The sequence below is a fragment of the Budorcas taxicolor genome, chromosome 5 (genome assembly GCF_023091745.1).
Source record: "Budorcas taxicolor isolate Tak-1 chromosome 5, Takin1.1, whole genome shotgun sequence".
In the NCBI taxonomy this organism is placed as follows: domain Eukaryota; kingdom Metazoa; phylum Chordata; class Mammalia; order Artiodactyla; family Bovidae; genus Budorcas; species Budorcas taxicolor.
Window position 1 is genome coordinate 53965935 of NC_068914.1, and position 15836 is coordinate 53981770.

A 15836-nucleotide genomic window follows, 5' to 3' on the forward strand; every position below is an offset into this window, starting at 1 on the left:
CCAACATTTTTCTACTAATTAATTCTACTTTCATATTTTTTCAATAGAAATCTAGGGGTACCTCATCCTGGTTAGTCATAATTTTGAAACTCCTACATTGGTTTTGAGTATTATAAGTAACATTTTATAAAGTAGTATTTTTAAGAGTATAGTACTGAAAAAAAAAAGAATATAGAATTGAATTTTTTTTACTCAAACATGATGCAAATGTATTTATTCTTCTCTTTCGAACAAACACATTTTAGGAGGTATTTCGTTCGGAGCATCTATAATATTCTACCTGATAAAATTTAATATTCTGCATTTATTTTTCTGAATGTTCTCAGCTAATCTGATTTATAAAATGATTCCTGTGAGTCATGGAACATAAAGTCTGAGGATTTTTGTAGATAAGGCTGTAATCAAATATACACACTTGCTTACCAAAACTAAAAGACAATCCTTAAAGTCCCCTAAGAAGCTTTCATGGTGGAGAAAAATGTGATGTTTATCTCTCAAGCAGAAGCCAGAGGGGAGTTGGAAGAAGTAATTCCATCTCTTATCAACAAAATGCCCCCAAACCTTTCAAGTATAGATGATCAAGTTTAAAAGACTTTAGGCTATATCACTAGTTCTTTCCCTGCCCCAAAGAAAAAGTATTGCAAAAAGAGAGAAGGAGAGAATATAATCTCGCTTATTCACATTGCTAACCAAAAGCAAATTCCAAATACCAACTTGGCAAACCAAGAGACAAACTGTTTGCTTTACTAATCATGTCTTTATAAGCTTATGTCTATTTTAGCCATTCTTTGACCATCTGTCTACGTTTTGTGTACTTACAATCCAGCATTATTATTGCTACTGTTGTATGAAGAAGTCACAAAAAGATACTGAAACATTAAAATGGAAATAGCAATCTTTCAAGGTATTGGTCTAGATTAAAAATTGAGCCAATGGGCCAAAGTGCACTTATGCACACAATGGATCAATTTTGTAAAAAGTTGCTGTGACTTTTTTTTTCAGAGGTGAATTGCTTTTCCACCCTATTGGTTGAAAAAAGTACAGTCTCAAAATTTCAGACCCCATTTTAAGATGTGAAAGCTATACATTCTGCATTTTCTGAATAGTATATCCCTTGAATAACAGTAAGAGTCTACTTTTGTTTCCCATATGAATCTAAACCAGTCTGTTGATACAGCATGACTGATGGCAGAGCATCAGAACAGTCCGCTCACACCTTCTGTTTCCTTTGCAAAAACATGAACAATGCCAGTCAACACTCACGTTCATAGTAAGAAATAGGAATGTATCACTGAGAAAAATCAGATGTGAAGAATGCAGAGATTTCTGCTATATTTGAATAAAATCAGACAGTCACTTAGGATTAAAACCATAACTGTAATCTCTTTTAGATGAAGCTGAAATTATTTTTCTTTGACCCTATGTCCTATATTTAAATACAGAATTTAATATATAATAATTATTTTACTCTAAGTTAAAACAAGAAGTAGCTAGCATACAAGTAAAGGCCAAATATGATAGAAACTTGAAGATGTTTTTATCTCAAAAAGCTACCCAATTTCTAAGAAATTTCTATCTAGCTGGTCTGAAGCTTTGGTTCAAAATAAAATTTTCCTGCTTTATAATTACAGGCTTGTGATTGTTTAACAACTTATTTCCACTTACAAATCACACTCTGGTAAGAAAAATAATACACAAGGGCTTTTAGCAACTGGGAAGTTATTTGATTGCAATCCTTTTGCAAATATGAATTCCATATTTAAATGTAATCAGCAACCTTTTAAAAAGGCTCTTTTGTGTTTAAAACCAGGCTTCCTAGAGCTTGCGTATGTCATAATTGAGTTTCTGAAGTCTGGGTATATCATTTCTTTTGCCTTCTGTGTTCAGCTTCTTAAGAGAATAGAAGTCTATCAAAAGCAAAGAAGAAAAGAGCAATCACAATATGCAGCCTTGTGAACAAATCAGTCTTTTCCAACATGTTCACCAATGCCGATGTTGGCCGTCTTCTGCCTCTCATTTCAGCTCCTGGTAGGAATCATCCAGGCTGCCGAGCTGCCTGCCTTGGACATGGGGGGCACCTCTGATCCCTATGTGAAGGTTTTTCTGCTGCCCGATAAAAAGAAGAAATTTGAGACAAAAGTCCACCGAAAGACCCTTAATCCTGTCTTCAACGAGCAGTTTACTTTCAAGGTATTTTTTGTGTGTGTATTTACTGTTGAACTTCTTCTCTGTTGTTTTAGATAACAGACCAGTCTCATCCTGACACATACTGATACATGCGCATGACCACTTTCAGAGACTCACAAGTGATTCTGCTCAGAATATCCATAATTCTTATTTTCAATGTAATGAGGCTTCTACTATGCATTTAAATTTGATCCAAATAGGATTCAGCTCAGCTATTTCAGAATAGAGCGTGGACTGGCATAGAACAAGGATGTCATTCGTGTCCATAAAGTGAGTTCAGCTTCCAGTGTGTCCATGGACCTGAACATTTCCCCCTCTCTAAAATAAAGCCAAAAGATTACAGACTTTTCCCAGGTTTCCAAGTTTTGAAAACCAATCACAACCACAGAATAAAGTAAGCTATCCAACATTATTTCAAATGACACAAATAGGTATTACTCGCATTGCAAAATTCTTTGTGTACAGGGCCAATTTGAGTATTTGAAAACATTCTAAATCCATAAATAAAAAGAATAGGAGCCAATTTTTTTTTATTATTTTTAATTATTTTTAATTATTTATTTTTATTATTTTTTTTCCAGCTCTAGCATTTTTCCTTTCCTCTTGGCTTTTCCCTGGTATTCTTCATCTTGTTGAGGCACCTCAATTAACAAACGATAACAAAGAGGAATTCTGGCCCCAGAATAACAGGAAAAGGTGCCTGGCGGGCTTCAGGCATCTCCTATGTACAAGCTCCGTAGTTCTCCACCTGAAGTCATGCATAAAAACAGTCTCTTGGTTGGTGTCTTTAACATGTGAAATTTTTTAATGCATTCCTTAAAACAATACATGTCTGTGAATACGCCAGCAGGCAGAGTCAGAATCACTCATCTACCAGCTAGCCTTAGCAATAGCATACATTGCATGTCAACAAATATCCTAAATAAATGGATGAAACTTCACGTGTGAGTCAGTCTCATGAACCTTGCTTCTAGTTTTCTAAAAGAGTACTGATGTTCTATTCACTCTACAATTTCAGTTTGTAAGACAAGAAAAATCCCTTCTGTGCTGTCAGCAATCCTATTTAAAATCTACACTTTTCTAAACCAAGACAGCTAATGTAGAATAGCTCTAGAAACATTCTGAAACTACTCAGTTTAAGAAAAACTAATCATTGGGATCAATATGCCACAGAACGTACAATGAAAACAAACAAAACAAAAATATTGCAAAAGGTAAACATAATCATTGTATTTGACTCTGTGTGGATCTCAATTTAGGTCAGTAGTTTCTAGCCACTGTTTAGCCAGCACATTCTTAAATTATTTGAAATATTGTGAGGCTTTGTTTTGAGTTATCTATATGCTATTCCTTTTTTAAAATGTGTACTGCTAATAATTTCTAGTAATGTCTAACTTCAAGAATTATAATCACGGGAGATTTTGAAATTGCCTATAAAATTTAATCAGGTTCCATTTTATTTTAGGAGAGTTGATCACGTCATAAATCAAGCCAAAGTACAATATATTTTCCTACATTTAAAAAATACACCACTGTTTCTAGAGAACTAGCCAGTTTCTCCTTTTAGGCTTTGTAGATAATGCATCTTAAATGGAAGCAAAATAGTTTAAAGGGGATTGGCTTTAAAACTGAGTTCAAATCCACTGAAAATAAACTTGACATGCCCCAAATGAAACGCTCCTTTGCTCCACAATAAACGTCCACTTGAAAGAGCTACTTATATTCAAACAATAAATATTTATTAAGTACCTGCTGTGTGCCAGCACTGTGCTAAATGCTTTACATGTATTCATTTGGCCTCAACCAGCTCCCGAGAAATAGACACTATTATCATCATTCTAGATTTATTTACTTGTCCCAGGCCTTTCAGCTGGAAGAGGGGGAAACCCAGTCTTGGACCTGTCTGATCTCCAACTCAGGTTTTTGACTGTCATTTCATACAATCACCAACAACTCTAGACAAATTTCAGAAATAAGATGCAATTCTCAAGAGCTCATCCCTACTCTAAAATTAATTTCTTTCAAAGTCATCTCTTTGGAAGGGTTTACTTTTTCATTCTAAAGTGGAAAATGGGCTATGCCTAGTTTTTAATCATAGTATTTTAACCCAATTCCTAATAGATGACAAATGATAGAAAACAAAAGCTCTTTGGAAAAAAGCAAAATTTCTTGTATATATACGGTCAAAACTTCTTCCTTCTCCTTTCTTTCTTAATATACGGAATTAATTGAGAAATGTTTGCTGGAGCATAAGACAACTATTTACACTGATAAAATAATAACAAGTGTCTGAAAATTGATGAAACCTTCAATACAAGTCTAAACAATTTCTTAATTAGGTATTTCTTCCCAGTTACTGAAGTGTAGCTTCCTTGGAATTGCCCTGCTTTCTCTGAATATTAAAAATGTCAGTAATAAACATCCCAGCCCATAGCATCTGTCCCAGATATTTTTGAACAGCTGGAGAATTCATCAGTTTTTGGCCTTTTGCCTCTGCTCATCCTAAAGAGTGTCATTCCTAAGAATGAACTTCAAGATCTAGATTATAATGAATCTGATATTCAAAACATCAATTTTCTAGTCAGCTCCTGTCAATCAGCAAATTATTTTAAGGAATAGGGGAGGCACCTTGTGAATTTCATTCCAATCCTTACAGACTCCTAGCTTGTCTTCTCATTAAGCGCTGCTTCATTAAACTGTGGCATCCAAATGGCCTCAAAGAATTAATAGAACTTTTGAAATAACTACCCCTGAGTAAGTTGTCCCCTGACAATATAACTTAACAATAACAACAAAACATTCTTCAAGAAAAAGTTCCTTATATAGTCAAGTGCAATCAGCTTGGTTTATTCCTGTTTTACTCTTGAAGTATTTCTAGCATGACTAATAGCAGGAGCCATTATTAATAACACTAACAGCTTCTAGAACTTTGGGAGAAAGTGATAAATCACTATGGTAAGCCCTCACATTCACCCAAGTAACTTAAGCCCAAGTAGTTAGTCAAATGATGCAATTTAAGGGGGGGAAAAAGCATTACTTTTCTCCCTGTTCTGTTTATCCAACATAAATATTAAAATTAAACACTATGAAAAAGTAACATATTTTAAGCATTTTTTTGGTCACCAGATATTTTATCCTGGTCTTTTTTATTTAGGTGCCATATTCGGAATTGGGTGGCAAAACTCTGGTGATGGCTGTCTATGACTTTGATCGCTTCTCTAAGCATGACATCATCGGGGAATTTAAAGTCCCCATGAACACGGTGGATTTTGGTCACGTAACTGAGGAGTGGCGTGATCTGCAAAGTGCAGAGAAGGAAGAGGTAAGAAAAACATTAGCATTTCTAACATGACAAGATGGACTCGTCAGCTGCTACTCTCAAACTAACCTACTGAGAGATGTTGGGCTGGTGTGAGTAATGTGGGCCTCCAGCTGCTGACAGCTGGCAAAATAGGGTCAGGGGATTGCATAACCTCGTTAAAAAGTGTGCAGGTCTACTGAATCTTATTTGAAGGAAAATAGAGATTTGTGCAGGTCTTGGATCATTCCCTGGAGCCAGACACACATACACACACATGTGCTTCTTTAAAAAGACAGGGGAAAAGTCATCTTATCCTTTGTATTTTTCTTCAAAGATTTTGTTTCCTACATAGGTTATGTAGCTATTAAATAGAAATGAAATGGCACTTTTTCATTGATTATTTCTGCATATCACAGTCAGATCATTGTTCCTCCTAAGAATTTCAGAGCACAATAAAACATCAAATAAAATTCACCAAGGTAGATAGATATTAAGTCCATTTTTTAAATGACTCACATTTTTATAGTATTCTTCACATTGTTTTTCCCCAGTTTTAATAGGTTAGCCCAGGATTTTCCTGTGATTTAAAAATGGGAAATTCAATATCCTTAGTGCATTTAACCTTCTCTATGATTATGCTATGCCAGTCTAACACTAGCGTTTTTCTCTGCTACTGTCTCAACAGGCCAATACCAGGAAAGCAGACAACTCTTAGCTTCCCTTAATTGCTAAAGTAACTCCTTTCCCAACCATTTTTTTGTTCCTAACATAGTCTATAATTACCCGAGGGATTTCAACTGCCTTTGTCATTTAGGACCTTAGACCTCATGGATTTTGTAAGGTTTGGTCACTTTGAGGCCACCAGGGAAATCAGAAAGTAAGCCAAGCCTTCAGAGAAACTCAGCCAAGACCATAACCTGGGAATCCTTTCAATCTAAGGTTTTCTGTGACCATTATTATTACTCAGGGAGGTTTTAGAACAATTTGTTTACTACCATTCTGAAACTGAATTTTATTAGTGCTCTAAAATTTCTTGGTAGTACAAAAGAAGTCAAAATTAAGTTAAGTTCTGCTTTTTCTTTGAAAGGAAATATACATAACTTACCCAAAGAAGTTAGTCAAAATTAGATTCCTGGATATTGAAATACACTGAGCCCCACTGTGGATAGAACCACCCATGGATAATATTGAGGTTTTAAGTTTTATAACTTTTATAAGTTGTTCTTCCAAATGAGTAGACCAATATCTATTTTAATATCCAGTATATGTATGAAAAACATTTACTCACTTGGACATAATGTTTCTAATCATTTAACAAAGTAGTGATCTCTTCCTTGAATTTTTATCTTTTATCAGCATATTTGACTTTGCGTAAATTCCTTGTCCAGTTCAGTCGCTCAGTCGTGTCCAACTCTTTACAACCCCATGGACTGCAGCAATCCAGGCCTCCCTGTCCATCACCAACTCCCGGAGTTTACTCAAACTTATGTCTATCGAGTCAGTGATGCCATCCAACCTCTCATCCTCTGCCGTCCCCTTCTCCTCCTGCCTTCAATCTTTCCCAGCATCAGAGTGTTTTCCAGTGAGTCAGTTCTTCACATCAGGTAGCCGAACTATTGGAGTTTCAGCTTTAGCATCAGTCCTTCCAATGAATACTCAGGACTGATTTCCTTTAGGATGGACTGGTTGGATCTCCTTGCAGTCCAAGGGACTCTCAAGAGTCTTCTCCAACACCACAGTTCAAAAGCATCAGTTCTTTGGCGCTCAGCTTTCTTTATAGTCCAACTCTCATATCCATACATGACTACTGGAAAAACGATAGCTTTGACTAGATGGACCTTTGTTGGCAAAGTAATGTCTCTGCTTTTTAATATGCTGTCTAAGTTAGTCATAACTTTTCTTCCAAGGAGCAAGTGTCTTTTAATTTCATGGCTGCAGTCACCATCTGCAGTGATTTTGGAGCCCAAGAAAATAAAGTCTGTCACTGTTCCACTGTTTCCCCAACGATTTGCCATGAAGTGAAGGGACCAGATGCCAGGATCTTAAGTTTTCTGAATGCTGAGTTTTAAGCCAGCTTTTTCACTCTCCTCTTTCACTTTCATCAAGAGGCTCTTTAGTTCTTCTTTCTTCACTTTTGCCATAAGGGTGGTGTCATCTGCATATCTGAGGTTACTGATATTTTTCCTGGCAATCTTGATTCCAGCTTGTGCTTCATCCAGCCCAGTGTTTCTCATGATGTACTCTGCATAGAAGTTAAATAAGCAGGGTGACAATATTCACCCTTGACGGACTCCTTTCCTGGTTTGGAAACAGTCTGTTGTTCCATGTCCAGTTCTAATTGTTGCTTCCTGACCTGCATATAGGTTTCTCAAGAGGCAGGTCAGGTGGTCTGGTATTCCCATCTCTTGAAGAATTTTCCACAGTTTATTGTGATCCACACAGTCAAAGGCTTTGGCATAGTCAGTAAAGCAGAAATAGATGTTTTTCTGGAACCCTGTTGCTTTTTCGATGATCCAGCGGATGTTGGCAATTTGATCTCTGGTTCCTCTGCCTTTTCTAAATCCAGCTTGAACATCTGGAAGTTCATGGTTCACGTACAGTTCATGTAAATTCCTTATGGCCAGGACTAACATGGGGCCGTTAGTATTCATTAGCTGATAGGTTTTTGTTAAGTGGTTGGCTTTTTGGTGAGTCCCAGAGGTGACCCACTTGTGCTTCGCAAGTCTCCTGTCCAGAGGGCATGGGTCATGTCAAGTGGTATGGGATTCCAAGACCATACCCCACCTGGTCTCTGAAAAATTGGTGAATATTTCTGTGTGAATTAGGAAATGTAAGCCATTGAACCATTATCTTCTTTTTTAAATTCTTTGAATATGGGCAGAGTTTGAGACTTGACACTAAGCTGACAGATTTGATTCTAAAATTTCCATCTTTAGGTAGATTGCCCAAAAAGAATCACATTTTCATTCTCACCCTTGACTTGCCTGTTCTCTATTTCTTTCATAACTTTTTTCCTCCATGGCTTCTCTCCCTGTAGAAGATGGTTTTTGTCATTCAACGTATTCAAGATGACTCATTATGCAGACGTTTATTATGTACTGCTGTATTCCTGGGACTATGCCAAGTGTTTCAAAAAAAAAAAAAGTGAAAAGGGTGGACACAGCTCCTGCTTTCATGGAGTTCAGTGTTGTCTCATTTTCCTCCCTCATTTTAATCTTTGCCTTGCTTATTGCTGCTGCTGCTAAGTCACTTCAGTTGTGTCCGACTCTGTGTGATCCCATAGATGGAATTCTATAAAAGTTTTGCCTTTAAGATCAAACACTCCTAGGTTTCAGTCCTGATCGATACATTTACTAGCTCCGAGTACTTAGACAAGTCACTTACGTGCTCTAAAATTCAGTATTTTTTTAATCTAGAAAGTGGTCTAACATTATCTTATAGATTAAGTAGGATAGAGTATAAAGTGGCTAGCATGGGGCCTGATATTTGATATGTTCAATCAGCAAGCAATCTCCCATTTTTCCTTCCTACCCAGTCTTTTTGCTGTCCTTTCCTTCTTAAGCTTTCATCTCCCTATTTGTTCTCCACTCTTTCCTCTGTTGGAGAAGGCAATGGCACCCCACTCCAATCCTCTTGCTTGGAAAATCCCATGGACGGAGGAGCCTGGTGGGCTGCAGTCCATGGGGTCGCTGAGAGACAGACACGACTGAACAACTTCACTTTCACTTTTCACTTTCATGCATTGGAGAAGGAAATGGCAACCCACTCCAGCGTTCTTGCCTGGAGAATCCCAGGGACGGGGGAGCCTGGTGGGCTGCAGTCCGTGGGGTCACACAGAGTCGGGCACGACTGAGCGACTGGGCGGCAGCAGCAGCTTTCCTCTACATGTATTTCTCTGTTCTTTTTCTCACCACCACAGCACTTATTGAATATCTCTGGAGGTTTTTAATGGGAAATAATTCTACAACTGTATTTTTAAACTCTGGAGTCTTTCCTCTTTGGGAATAATGACTTTTGGTTTTCAGCTGAGTGACTGTTTCCTTTTATCATGATATAGGAAACCTTATAAAGCAGATGTCTAGCTTACAGAGTATCTCTGGATGACTAGATTCAGATATAAACTTTCTCTTAATAAATGAAATAAGATTCCAGTTACATTTTAAGTCTAAAGAATTACTTATTCTCATTGATATGCGCTCTCTTTTCACTTTACTGTTCCTCATTTAGAGAAAAGTAAAGTGGGATGAATAAATGGAAGTCTTAGATTAACTTTAGATCTCATGGTTTCAAACAAATTTTTTTGCATTTTACATGAGCAGTTTTGTTTAAGATTTTTTGTTTTGCTTTCCTCTAAAGTATTAAATCTTATTTTTTAATGTCATAATGAGTGGAAGATACCAAAGAGAGACAGAAAAAGGAATTCAAGAAACAGATTTGGAATCTATTGAATAGAAACTGAACTGCTGTTCATAATAGTCTGTTCAAGGAGAGATTTGGATTTAAATGGGTTAATTACAACCCACTAGGATCTAGCCCTGAGATAGAAGGGGGTAGGCTTTTGTTGTTGAAAGTAAAAGTCATAAGATGATGAAGCAATTATGTAAATTAAAGAATTACGTGTTCATTATGTAAGTGAAAAAATTAATGTGTTATTTTAGTAAGCAATTAAATGTGTAAGCAATTTGGGGGAAAAAAATGGAAAGGAGCCTTATCTGAAAGTTACTAAGCACATGTTTGAAGCACATGGGGTGCTGCAAAGGTGAATTATGCCGGAAGAGCCTCAACGTGCACACAACTCCCATTGTTAAGATTCTAGCCCCTGGAGAAAACCTCTCTGCTAAAATTTCCATTCCGACTTGATTAATATTTCTCTAATTAACATGATCCAAGTCCCCTTACTAGCAGTTTAGGTTCACTTGCCTTTTTTTTTTTTTTTTTTTTGACTGATCACCCACTCTCCCACTTCCCACAGATAAAAAGGGAATCTGACCTTGCAAGACAGCAAAGCCTTTCTCTTCTTTTTGTCTCTTTAAAACAGAAATCCTTTGAGTTTCAAGAGACACTTACACATAAAACCATTGTCATAGTCTTTCCCCTTCTCAAGTTAAGGTCTCAAAAATCATCCTGTATAATCAGTATATACAGTTCTTCCATTTGCAAAAGGTTTCTAACATGTATAGCCTCTGACTGCCTGATGAATTTGAAATTTTTTTCATTCTAATCATTCGAGAAATATTTATTTATGCCACCCACAAGTCAAACCTGAAGCCAACCTTACAACATTTGGAAAAACCCATTCATCTAGCATTTTCACTTAATTATTTTAAATGTTATGATCAATAGCTTATGATTCCATTTTCTTTTTTTAATAAATTTTATTTATAATTATTGTAAAAACTGTATCAGTCTGTACCCCAGCATCAGGTACATCTTCAAGGCATTTAGACTCCTTATTTTAGCATGTATTCCTAGTTTTTATCCCTAAGCCTTCCACTGCATGTGTGCATGCTGAGTCGCTGCAGTCATGTCTGACTCTTTGTGACCCTTTGGGCCATAGCCCACCAGGCTCCCTTCATGGGATTCTCCAGGAAAGAATACTGGAGGGGATCCTCCTCCAGGGCCTCTGCCCTTCCCAGGGATGGAACCAGAGTCTCTTACATCTCCTGCATCAGCAGGCAGGTCCTTTACCACTAGTACCACCTGGGAAGCCCATGCCTTCCACTACTGCTTTTTAACCCCTAAAAATGGCATAGGATACCACCAGAATGCAATCCCTTTGTTTTTGAAGGAGACTGTTTCATAACTTGACCAGTACAATTTTGTCTCCATTAGAGAATGTTCATCACCTCTGCTTTGTGTAGAATTCATTAAAGAGTGATTTTTAAATGAGATTCTGTAATCTAGTACAAATGGAAAAAAAATTGATTGCTGAATTAAAAAAAGTTGGGGACATAATTTAATTAGTACCCAAGCAGAAGGAAAGAGAAACTACTTTAGTGCCTTAATAGAAAATCAATTTTGCAAGAAAATTTCACATTTTTAAGCCTAATTAGAAAAACATTTACTTCACAAAAAAGCATTTCGAGATTACAGATCCAATCAAAAAGCCAAGCTTTTTGTAAGCTTATACAAATTACTTGATAGTCCTTTGAAATGGGTTCAGGTCATTATTCCTTAAGCATCTCTTTTGCCTAAGGATCATGAACTGATGCTGTTTCTAAGTATACTTCGCAGTCAGATAGTAACTTATGCCCTCCAAGAATGTCTGCAAAACACATCAATGCCCTGAGCAGAAATTCTTATAAAAGATTAATTGCAGGAACTTTAATATGAAAGCCAGGAAGAATCTTCCCTGTCACTCACAATCTATCACAGAAATGCCACAAAGATACTCATTTTGACCCATAACATTGCAGGAAGGTATACTTATTTGTATGTGTTTACTTATTCATTGTCTGTCTTTCCCCACTGGATTGTAAACAACCATGTCTGTTGTTCCCAACTGTGAAACCAGTTTGATCACAGAGGCAAGCACACAGGAGGTGTAATTTTAAATGAATGAATGAGGCAGAGGAGTTTATTATACCGTGAGAGATATTTCAGAACTCTTATTTTAAAGTCCATGTTGTAATAATTATTTTATTTTACAAATGAAGTCTAAAGTACTCTGAAAACCTGGCAACAAAATATCTTAGTGCCAAACGATGAGAATGATTTAGTATCCTTTTGCTTTTTGGATCATTTTCTATCAAATGTAGGCAGAATAGAAACAGCAAAATCATTCTTATCATTTTGTTGATGGCCATGAAAATAATGGCTTTCTCTCACTAATTTTTGCGGGGAATGGAGGTAAAGTCTTATTCAGAATCTCCTTTCTCTCTATAACTTTTTTTTTTTCCTATAACCTTTTTATCCAGTTTCCATGATGTGTGGAGAGCTTGTGGCTTAGCTTAATTTAACTTTTATTTAAGGCTAAAATTTAGTTAAAGTTCTGATTTAAGTCTCTGCTGGCAACATGGAAATTTACTCAGAGGGAATTGGGAAGGAATCAGTTCCAAGGAGAAGTCCAAGAATATGAACGAAATCTACGTTTATTGTATCTAGATTATTTGTTTCTAGCCAAATTTATAACAATAGGATATAAAACAATTCAATACAATTATATTTAGACCATATTTTAGTGTACTTAGTATCTCTGCATCCACTTGTGGTACATACAACATAATACTTTCCCTTTAAACTAGCACTGAGGTAGAGTTGCATTTGACTTTTTGAAATGTCTTTGGCCATAGCTGTGGTTTACTTGCCTCTGAGTTTTCAGCCAGAATTGTAATCACCAATTATAACTGTGTTGCTATGCACAATAATTATTGTCAAGCTTCGTGATGTGGTTTCTAAAATCATCATAGGAAACAGCAGATAACTTGAAATATCCCTCTAGTGTGTAGGACTGTAATTTGATTGCCTTTCTAGTTAAAGAAAGGCACAAAATGGATGAAACTAAATTCTCACTTCACTGAGGTTCCAAATTAAAATTTGATATCATTTGTCAACAGAAATAAAAGTGTGAGAACTGTGAGTTTCAATTTTATTGGGGGATTTACTGAGGACGATAGCTCCAGAGACAGCCTCTCAGAGAGCTCTGAGGAACTCTGGGGTGGGAGACTTCAGGGGAGAGGTTAGTGTATATGTGATTTTGGTGAATGGGGGTCTGCGCCATTAGATTCATCTCTGTAGAAGGCTGCTGCTAACCACGAGGGACAGATAGCTTGTTTTCAGTCACTAGTTCATGTTCAACTCTTCACGGCCCCATGGACTGCAGCACGCCAGGCTTCTCTGTCCTTCACTATCTCCCTGATTGCTCAAATTCATGTCCCTTGAATCAGTGATGCCATCCAGCCATCTCATTCTCTGTCACCCCCTTCTCCTCCTGCCCTCTGTCTTTCTCAGCATCAGGGTCTTTTCCAATGAGTCAGCTCTTCGCATCAGGTGGCCAAAGTACTGGAGCCTCAGCTTCAACAGCAGTCCTTCCAATGAATATTCAGAACTGATTTCCTTCATGATTGACTGGTTGGCTCTCCTTGCAGTCCGAGGGACTCTCAAGAGTCTTCTCCCACATCACAGTTCGAAAGCATCAGTTCTTCAGTGCTCGGCCTTCTTTATGGTCCAGATATCTTCATTCATGGTTTTAATGCTTTAAGTACAGGAAGAGATAAGAACGTGGGTTCATAAGATCTTTCTGAAAATATGCTGTGAGGGCCTTGTTCTGCCAGTTTTCCCAGAGCACAGAGTGCCTCATTCCTGATCTCCCAGCTGCGTTCCTTTCAGGGGGCGTTAGAGGTCAGCAACTACAGAAGCTAATGCCTCAGTCTTTGTAGAACAGATGGCAAGAGACATATGTTACTTGGAACTTTTTTAAAAAGTTGTGAATTCCCTAGAAAATATAAATTTAGACTGTAAAGAATTAAGTGGAGGAAAAGACCCTGGGCACTTTGAAAAATGACCTTCTATGGTTTTCCCGTCGTCACCCCTTAACCTTCTGCATCACCCTCCCCTCAACAGTTGTCTAGCCAGAGCACTGGATTCCCAGCCCAACTCCCAAGTTTCCAAGTCTCATTAAAAGCTTACCTAACTTCTCTACCTAAGTTATAAACATTAATATTAATAAAAGCTACTATTTACTGAGAATCTACTGTATGTCCACAAAAAATATTATTAAAACATTCTTCAAAACTGGCATATTAAATCTGGTTACAAAATGAGGGAAAAACAAAATTGAAGCCTAGGAAAGTCTAAGTAGTTTGTCCAAAGTCATACAACCAGCGCCAGAGCTAAAGTTCAAACACGGGTCTGAAGCCTACACTCTTTCTGCTTCACCATACCTTTTTCTTTAAACAGTCTCTCTCAGTCTCTTTAGCCTAGAAGTGTAGCTATAAATTCAATTTAAATGCAAAACAAAAAACACAAAAACACACACAAACAAAAAACTCAAAACCAAACTGATATACTCACTCATGAGTGCTGATGAATTTAATGAAGTCAGAGGGATTTTTCTTCCCATTAAAAAAGTTCTTCACTAAACAGAATATAAATTCCCATTCATTTATTCAAAATTATATCTTTTGTGAAATTATCACTGTAAAGTATATAAAATGGAAGATTAAGATTCACATATGAGAAATGGTCAAGAATAATAGTAAAATTTCATAATGCAAATGAACAAAAGGAGCTTCACAAAGCACCAAATTCAGAGTATAAATTAAAATGGACCATAAGTTTTCAGCACAAAGAAAAGGCATGGACAGGGAAGATGCATGGAAGAGTTGGAAAAAGTGAGCTAGTTTAAAACTGGGTAGCATTTGAATAGGCAGAAAGAAACTAAGAATGCCTCTGGAAGTTAAGAGATGATTAAGAGCCAGTTGAGAGAGCTGAGATTGCCAGGGACAGGCCCAGGTGGGAATGGAGTGAGAGCTTGAACAGATATTCTGAGAAACAGATCAGATGTAGTAGCTTAGTATCAGTTTGCCCCTTACAATGTCAGACTGATCAACCTAAAACTCAGAACACTAAGTAAAGCTTGTAAAACTTGTTCTTTCCCAGGATAAGAACTGGAATATGGAAGCCAGGTCCACCTCTATGCCAAAGCACTCTACTAAGTGCCTTTTTCACATTATCTCAGGTAATCCTGGATGAGGTCCTGTGGAGTAATTCTTCCTATCCCTATTTCACATATCAGAAAATGTAATGGTCCAGTGCCTCCCAGAAAATAAGCCCCAGGATAGACCCAGTTTCAACTCCCAAACTCATTTTCTCTCTACTCCACCATATTGCTACTTATTTGACTAACACTCAGTGAGTCCAAGGATATTACCAGTCTTATCTTTTTATTCCCAGTGCCTGGCACTGTGCCTGAAACATGCAAAGTGCTTAGATAAGTATTTTCAAGTGAATTGGTTGCCAAATTAAAATAAAAATTTTATTTTGCAAACATGCATCATGATTCATGCCACCTTCAAGGAAGTCATCTTTGAAGGACATGCAATTATTCCAGTTGTACTGTCTATATAAGTTTAAAGTGAAAGATTAGTCACTCAGTTGTGTCCAACTCTTTGCTACTCCATGGACTGTAGCCTATCAGGCTCCTCTGTCCATGGGATTTTCCAGGCAAGAACACTGGGGTGGGTTGCCATTTCCTTCTCCAGAGGATCTTCCTGACGTAGGGATTGAACCCAGGTCTCCCACCTTGTAGGCAGATGCTTTACCATCTGAGCCACCAGGGAGGTCCTACTGCCTATATGGTACCCCTATATATTTTGAATTCTAGCCCCTCTCTCCAAAAGTCTTCCTC

At 37.2% G+C, this 15836-nt stretch overlaps 1 protein-coding gene across 1 annotated transcript in view; it reads left to right on the top strand.

The window, feature by feature from the left end:
• SYT1 (synaptotagmin 1) overlaps positions 1-15836 on the top strand; it is a 229175-nt gene that overhangs the window by 66906 nt on the left and 146433 nt on the right. The window contains exons 4-5 of the mRNA XM_052640353.1: positions 2023-2190; positions 5342-5509. Coding sequence (XP_052496313.1) covers positions 2023-2190; positions 5342-5509 — 336 coding nt within the window. The remainder of the gene's footprint in view (positions 1-2022; positions 2191-5341; positions 5510-15836) is intronic.